The 8149-nt window shown below is 49.6% G+C and overlaps 3 protein-coding genes across 5 annotated transcripts in view; 2 read left to right on the forward strand and 1 right to left on the reverse strand.

Moving 5' to 3' along the window:
* Positions 1–1360: 1360 nt before the first annotated feature.
* Positions 1361–2797, forward strand: LOC113212843 (uncharacterized). Its single transcript, XM_052270268.1, has 6 exons — positions 1361–1604; positions 1719–1818; positions 1911–2041; positions 2182–2299; positions 2401–2493; positions 2584–2797. The coding sequence occupies exons 1-6, from the start codon at positions 1434–1436 to the stop codon at positions 2652–2654; spliced, it is 684 nt and encodes a 227-aa protein (XP_052126228.1). The 5' UTR covers positions 1361–1433; the 3' UTR covers positions 2655–2797.
* A 653-nt stretch (positions 2798–3450) lies between these two features.
* LOC113212836 (uncharacterized) overlaps positions 3451–8149 on the forward strand; it is a 44144-nt gene continuing 39445 nt past the window's right edge. The window contains exon 1 of the mRNA XM_026431665.2: positions 3451–3657. The gene's annotated coding sequence lies outside the window, so the exon portion shown is untranslated. The remainder of the gene's footprint in view (positions 3658–8149) is intronic.
* On the reverse strand, positions 4104–6303 carry LOC113212839 (uncharacterized). 3 transcript variants are annotated; one of them, XM_026431667.2, is made up of 6 exons: positions 6186–6302; positions 5792–5921; positions 5505–5599; positions 4737–4904; positions 4382–4657; positions 4104–4267 (listed from the first exon to the last, which is right to left on the reverse strand). In XM_026431667.2, the coding sequence occupies exons 1-6, from the start codon at positions 6204–6206 to the stop codon at positions 4112–4114; spliced, it is 846 nt and encodes a 281-aa protein (XP_026287452.1). In that variant the 5' UTR covers positions 6207–6302; the 3' UTR covers positions 4104–4111. The 3 variants fall into 3 exon arrangements, with proteins under 3 accessions (XP_026287452.1, XP_026287453.1, XP_026287454.1); XM_026431668.2 differs by having other exon boundaries at positions 6107–6186; XM_026431669.2 differs by lacking the exon at positions 4737–4904 and having other exon boundaries at positions 6186–6303.

The following is an 8149-nucleotide window of genomic DNA, read 5'->3' on the forward strand; positions in this document are numbered from 1 at the left end:
ACGCACAAAGCATACACTGGGCCGGGAAGGACTTTATTGCCTCCTCGAGCGGAAGGAAGCTTCGACGCGACGAGGCGTTCGGCCCTCAGCAGCGCCTCGGCGGCACAACTGCATTATGCAGCGCCACGCGAGAGGGGAAATGGGGTCAATTCAAATGATGCATTCGTTTGCTCAAAAATAATACAAGAAACACCTTATAACGAACTGCGAAAATCTTCTTGCTCCTCAGTTATTTAAGCCTCCTGACACTTCAACGGGTGCCAGAAATTCAGGTTTCTATTTCCCAGTGTATAGCAGATTAAGCAGGGAGAAATTATTCCCACGACGATTATACACCGGTGCGTTGGAGGGCTGCATTTCTACGCCTGTCCCCTAGGCCACATTCAGACACCTGTGTCGAGGGGTTGCCAAGGAGGCTGTCTCTACATGCAATGCAACCCACTAACTACCTGTGTGTGTAATAGACGTGGGAAATTCGCCTACTTTATCCGGCAACGCTACCCTTCTATTTCATCCCCATCATGTGGTACATCCGCGAACTATTACACCCGAGCGGTGGACTTCCCCGCGCCGCGCGCCCGACGGAGCGTTGCCGTGGGTGTAGAGCCGGCGCCGCCAGCACCTCCCCGCCCCGCCCCGCCCCGCCCCACCCCGCTCTGCCATGCAGCCGATGCCCCTCGGTGCATGGCGAGGCGGTGCGGTGCAGGCGTAGAGAAGCAGGTCCTGAAATAGGCGGCTGAAAACGTTAACGAAAGACAAAACCGAGCCGGTTCTCTCTCTCCGGTCTGGCCTGGTCTGGCCTAGCCGGCCGGGTAAAAAAGCGTGCTTGATGTGGTCCCGCCACACCACCACACACGCGCTCAGCGGGGCGGGGCGGGGTGCGTCACACTTGAAAAAGGAGTGTGATTATTGGATTCTCGCACTCGGAGGCGCCGCCTCCCGTGCCGGGACTGGGCTGGGAGACAGGGCAAAAAAAAATTAAAAAAAAATAGTGTAATGACGGCTGGTTGAGCACTACTGCCAACATTGCATTTGTGTCTGTCGGGAGCATCATTGTGGGGGAATTCCCTCGATGCAGCGGCGGCGGCAGGAGAAACGCGTTGTCGTTGAGCTGGCGGCGGAGATGGGGCGACAGCTGGGAGAGCCGTCGATCAAAATCGGTTTGGGCTTTGTGTTGTTGATTTCGTGCACGAACCAGGGAGAGCATCTTACGTGTCCGTCATTTTAAGAATTTTGCCTTTGTTTGGTTTCGCCAGTTTTGTCAAAGTCGCACCATACTTTGTGCGCGCGTACGTTTCTCATCATTACGGAGCTGTTCGGTGGCGCTCCTGGCGGGTCACTCCACACTCATCCACGCTGCTCGCCACTTTCTGCCTGTTGTTGTTTGTTTTTGTTGTCGCCTGTCGCCACAAACGACGAACACCTTCTTGTGTATGGTCGGAGACATATCTGTGGAGGCCAACATGGATAATGACAGTGAAAGTATTGCGCGTGATCTTGTGGACCGTTTTCTTGATGAGGAATTCGGTGTTTATCGGCGTGCATTTCGACAGTGTGAGGAGGCCTCGGAAGCAGCAGCGGTAAAAGTGATAGAACTGGGAAACGTAAGAATTGTGTGCGAGCGGTGGTGGCTCATCAACCGCAGTGCTATCAATCTGTGTGTCTGTCAAATGCTCTTCACTAACGGGGATTTATTAGTGTGGAAATATTTCTTGCAGGAAACCAGTCCGAAAGACTTAGCCACCTTGCATGATGTTGTTGATCACTACCTCAACTGCAAAACTGCAAAAGATCGAGCATTGAGGTACTCCAATGAGGGTAAGGTTTCAATTGATTCAACTATTTTATCCATTCTATGGTTTGAGCAGATGTCGTTGCAGCTCATTACCCCTCTGTACCTCTGAAAACAGACTCAGGCCCAGCAAATGTAATACCTATTTCCTCCGCCATTAATAGGACCATGATTGCTTTGGTTCATCAGTACCTTACTTCGAACAACAAATTTGAGTCGTTAGCAGGGCTATTCAAAGCTCACAAATCGGTAGGTGTTTGGAATGGAGCTGTTTTGTTTTCATTATCAAGGTTGTGCAGATCCAACTATGCTTTCTCGAACAGCCATTCTCACATTCCTATTTTCTTTTTATTTTAAATTAACTTGGCTCTTTATGTATAAATCTTTAGATGTTTATTTTCTTGGCTAATAACTCACCAACCATCATTGATGTTGTGAGTCATTATCAAAACTGCAAGAACATCAACCATCAGTTGAAGTCGAGTCTAAAGTCAAGTTTTTCTGCAGGTAAAACTTTTAACTGCCTCACTTCTAGATTATATGGCTTGAGCACTTATATCTCTATAGGTTCTAATCTTTTTATTTCTTTGATACTTGGGTGAGTTCAGACAAGCGTAAAGCCTCAGACAACTCCAATGAGACTCCACCTACCACTAAAGTGTTTATAGGCAGAATTAAAAACTCTGTTATCAAAGTGCCGCCTGCAGGTGAGCTGGCAACATGAGTGATTTCTCTGAATTCTATATATATGTCTTCCAGTCCATAATTTAACCTTTTCTGAATGTCTTTACCTGCAGTCTCCGTTGCTGTAGCAGTGCATATGGAAGATGTTGAGGACTGCGATGTCACTATAGAGAAATAATTTTCAAGTTTTCAGCATGATATTACTCTTTCAGTGTTTGACATCTTCTATGAAACAACAAGTCACTACTTTAACCTTTTTTTAAATTGAGGTAACTTTTAGCGTAAAGTAAAACACTTTGGTGATTCCGATCAAATCCTTCATTTTCTCTTTTTCTCACATCCCTTGAACAACATTGACTCCTCGAGACTGTAAGTGACAATGTAAGTGATGTGACATTATTATACCAGGCACTAATGCATTACAGTAGCTCTGTCTTTCCTGCCAACAGTGTGTGTGCATCTTGAATCGCCCCCACCACACCAGCATGTGTGTGTGTATGGTTAACCGCGGGGGGGCCGGCCGGCGATCCGCTGCTGCTGCAGGGTGTCGGACACCACCTCGCCACGCCTCACCTCACCCCGCCCCGCCCCGCCCCACCTCACCCGGCGCTAAGGAGTAAGTAAACAGACCGCGGCCGGCCCGATTCTGTACGATCCGACGCCGTTTGGGGCCGCTCTGCCTGGATTAGAGGAGGGTGGTGGTGGAGTGCGCGGTGTACACTACATGGAGGGTGGGCGTCCTGGTCGCGGCGACCAACAACAACACCTCGGCGGCGTCTCCGCGACCGGCTTGGTAACAACCGGCGGGCAAGGCCCCTCCGGCTCCAGCAACCCCTCAGCCTCCGGTCGCCATGGCGACGCTCGGCGGCGGGGTGGGTGGCGTCGCGGCGCCTGGCCGGGCCCAGCTCGGCGGCGGGGCCGGGGCGCCGGGCGCGGGGCGGGGCGCTGCGGGCGTGCGTCTCGATGTTGGGGCAGTCCGGGCGCGGCGCTCGAACTGGCAGGCCGGCGCCGAGCTGCGGCAGCGCGCGGCGGCCCACGCGGACCCCACACCGTAGCGACCCGCGCGTCAGACAGTCCGCGGCCCGCAGCGGGCAGGCACCAGGACCGCGACCACGGCCCCCGCCGCGGGGAGGACGACGGCGACCAGCATGACGACACACGGGCGCGCGTCCGCACGTCAGGTACGGGGGGGACGCCGCGGGGGAGCTGCGCACCTGCGGTGGGGTTGGGGTCCATAACCTCTCTCTCTCTCTCTCTGACAGCTGCCAGAGTCGGATGCGCAGTTGCTGTATGTGTGTTTTGCAGGCACTTTGTTTTTATTTTATTTTATAAATACGATATCGTACGAAAGTAAATGAATGATTTGTGTTTTATCAGCTGCACTAGCGGCGCATGTGTGCGCCCGCCCGGCACACGTTGTATTTTTGTGGTGATGACGATTTGCTGATTCCACTTGAGAGAGTTGTGCGTTTGGATGGTCTCGCAATGCTTGGTCTTTAATTATTGCGATGGTAGTAGTGACGATCGGAACGAAACAAAGGTATCTGCAGACAGCGATGCCCCTCGGAATCACTTTACCAATTTGATTCTCGATCGAGTTGACTTGGCACTGGGAAAGAAATGAGCGTTCGGATTTTATAAATTTAATTTCTCTGCGTGGCAGTGAACGTCCCCCGCGATGGACCCGTGACTGTTGATACGCGGCAGGTAGACGTCAGCTACATCGCACACAGGGATGCCAGTTTCGCCGTTCCGTCGGGTATACAACCCGGTGGGTTGCAAAGTTTTCGCCTGCGAATCGAAACAAACGTTACTGTCTCAAGTGCAATAATTCCCTGTGTGCACTAACCTCAACTGACGCATTTTCGATTTCGATTCCCGACTACATTGGTTGTGTTAAGTTACCTTGTAATACTGTGGCTTGATGCTGATCCAAGTGGAATACCCCTCCTGGGCCTGGCACTGGTACTTGAGCGAGGTGCCAGTCGTACGGGCCCAGTCCGTTTTCTTCGTCAGAGTTACCGACGCCGGTACAACTTTAGAGAAATCGAGGCTAGTACTCATCTCAAAGCCAGTTGTCACCGTGAACGACTTGATGTGCTCGATCTCCAGTACGCAGGCGCCGTGACCCGGGTGGCAGTGGAGCTTGTTGCTGACTACCGCTTCTGGCCGTTCCACTAGCTGCAATGTCAAGTCAATTATTCACTGTTAGACTTTTCCATTCCACCCTGTTCACACATCACAGTGAGCTCACACGAACCTCTAATTCAGATATCAGAATTGTCTCCCAATGATAATCACGCTCATCTCCGAAGCATCCACAGGCCTCTTTGTTGCTGGCTAGCTCCTCAACAGTGTAATCGTGCCATCGATTCATCATGTCTCCTTTGCAGTGGAATTTGTAGATTTTGGAGTCATCTTTAATGTCCTGGCCGCACAGTTTTCTTTTCATTAGTTTGGGTCGAACTATAAAATTAAGTCAGCCTGATCGCTGTGTCCGGCATGTCCTGTGTTTGTCAGTTTCGCGGTGGTGGACCTCACGATTTTAGGAATCATCCAGAAAGTCCGTCCGTTGTTCGCCGTTACGCGTCTGCGATGCCATAATGTTAAGCCGCTGTGCTCGCTCTCGTAGCGCCTGGCGGGTAGGCAACTTCACGCCTGCAGTGCGTGCGTGTACCGCGGGGTGGCCTACCCTGAGTCTCGCAGGCGCCGAGCTATCCCGCAACGTGCCGAATAAATCTGAGAAAACGGACTTTCTGTCTGGACGAACCCTTAAACGTGTCCCCACAATGAATGGAAGGCGATGCTGAGTAGGCGCCGGCAGGTTCACACTCAGCTGTACTACTAACACAATAGCTCTAGAGCAAATCGGTGTAACTACCTCGCAAACTTTTAGCACACGTTAACGCATTCTTCGTCACTTGAGGCCAGGGTATTGTCGCCCAAAACACCAAACGGAGAGGGCGGACATGCAGTGGACACTGCGACGCATGGGCGCACATTTTTATTTATCCTGTTGTGGCCAAACCTTTATGGTGACTGGTGGATGCCAGGGTCTGCAGCCGTCGTCGCAGTTACAGTGGAAAATGTTGCACGGCCCAACGCCGCAGTGGTTCATGAGACCTGGTGGTGGTACAGTACACTTAGAGAACTTCAATAATTCGCAAATCAGTGAAGAATCAAGGAAAAACGTATTTAAAAAATTAGATTAATCAAAAAACTTATAACATCAACGACCGAAAAGGACTGAAAAAAATGTGTATACGTTTGAATTTGAATTAATAGTGAACTACCCGAAGTACCCCTCGGGTTTACCATCTGCAGAGGGGGCGCCGTCGGAGCAGAAGGTCTGACCGCGGGTGCTGTAAATTGGCCAGCAGCAGGCTGCCAGGAGAGCGGCGGGCTGCAGCAGGGTGATCACCGCCGCGAACAGCACGCCCGCCAACTGCAAGTGCAAACACTAACTGGATTCTGTATCTTTTATTTGTAGGAGGTTAGGTAATCCATGTTTTTTGCGCATATTTCTACGCTGATTTAAACACTTTTGTTCATTTTCATTTGTACGAAATCATGCATTTTTGCGCACAAATATGTCCGAAAAAAAGACGTAGGTTATTTAAAGTAGCATACGTGCAAAGACGTTTAAAATGCAGTAGAACAAACGCTTCCCTCGCTGTTGGAATTCATGCACTCTTGTGTGTTTACCCACCGCAGTAGTATGCTGCTGCATCTTGCATTGAAACTGGCGCGGAACTGACTATTACTGGCGATGCCTCTCGTTGCTAACAAAGGACGGGGTTATCAAGAGAACTTCACCCGTCGTGTGTTTTTACTCCGAGAAAGAGGATGGGGGGGGGGGGCGAAAACCCCCGGAACGGCGAAAGGCGAGCGAAGGCGAACAGGAAAAATAATAAACGTAGCAGACGATCACGTAGTGTCAATCAAAACAAACAAAGTTATGTGTACAGCCTCGCTTTGAGAACGTTCGTTTTTAAAAATTACACTCTCATCCTGTTACTGATTTTTTTCACCTTTTGTCAGTATAGACCTTTTATCCAAACGATGTGGCAACGCCGCACGCTAATAGTTTCCAGCGACAAACTCTTAATTGTGATCAAAATTCAAAATTCCGGCCACGGTGTTTGATTTTTGTGACTACTCCGCGTCAAACACCGTGGGCAGAATTTTGAATTTTGATCACAGTGAAGAGGTTGTCGCTGGACAAAAATAGCGGTATTTGGGCGACTGTACGAATAACCGCTTTGGATAAAACGTCTATTCCTGCTGCGCAAAAACCTTTATAAGCGACTGACAACTGCTTTCATCAGTAATACGAAATAATTTCTTTTTTAATTACTGACAATTTTATCTTTTATCAGTGAGCTACTTACAACGATATCCTGAATAAGTAACAAATTAGTCAGTAATCCTGCTGCATAAAAACCTTTATAAGCTACTAATAAATAAATCAGTACAGGTCTGAGAGTGATAGGACCGCGTTCAACCAACAAACCTCTAGGTTCAATCACTGTGAAAAATATTCTCGTAAATTTATGACATTTGTTGTAATTTTAATTTACAAAACATGTCGTAAATTTACGACAGCCCATTCTCTTGCTCGTCGGTCAATTCCAAGTCGATAGGGAGTGCTTGTAAATTTACAATTTTAAATTGTAATTTTACGACTTTGATCATGGACAATTTTCCCGTAATCTCTACGAATATTTTTTTTTTTCACAGTGATATACGGGCTCCAATTCACCTCTGCTCAAGCTCATGTTTGCTGGCCGTGTTCGTGGTCTGGTGCTCGACTGTGATTATCGGTGATTGTGGATTGTGGCAGGCCAGGCTGCGTGGCTCCTCTTGACGATCAGTTATTGGTCCCCCCCCCCCCTCTCTCTCTCTCTCTCTCCTGTTGCTATCTCTACCCGCCACTTGATTGTTACAGGTCGTTGGTCGTTCGATTTGCTCGCATAATCTGAGCTGCCTTCCACTCTGATCTGATCTGGCTGTTTATCATCACGTGCACGCACGTGCGATATCTCGCTATCTGCTGTCTCATTTCGATTTCGATACGATATATCTCTCATATTCTTCTTGATCTTGAGCAGGGCTAATCGGCGAGCTTCCGATACCTTCGGATCCATTCGCATCGATGTTATTGACACGAGGGGTGCACTTCGGGCGAAAAAAAAAATAGAAAAAAATGGAAAAATCAATTTGAAAAATCTGAAAAAATCAGGAGTATCCAGAAAAATTAGTTTAACCGTAAAAGAAAAACAAACAAAAAATCCGTAAAACATATCAGGGGGAAATGAATTTTGGAAAATCTGCAAGAAAATGGAAAAAAAACTTAGAAAAATCCAAAGCCATTGGTTTACGCTTGAAATTATTGTAAAGTAACCTCGTCCTAGCACGCCGGGGGCAGCGTACCCCCCGCGGCCTCCTCGACACGAACACACTCTCGGCGCCCGTTCGGAGCGCGCGCGCTCGTTCGCCCGCGCCGCCGTTCGGCGCGTACTTTTCTCCTTCCAAAATTCCGTGCGGGCGCCCCGCCGCGCCACGCCGCGACCTTTCGGCCGTCACGTCACGCGAGCACGAGTGTCGTCACGAGAGGAGGAGGAGACAATGGCCCTCCCTCCCCTTCCCTCCCTCTCCTCCCTCTCCTCCTGC

Source organism: Frankliniella occidentalis, unplaced genomic scaffold (genome assembly GCF_000697945.3).
Source record: "Frankliniella occidentalis isolate FOCC.00 unplaced genomic scaffold, Focc_3.1 Scaffold5, whole genome shotgun sequence".
NCBI lineage: Eukaryota > Metazoa > Arthropoda > Insecta > Thysanoptera > Thripidae > Frankliniella > Frankliniella occidentalis.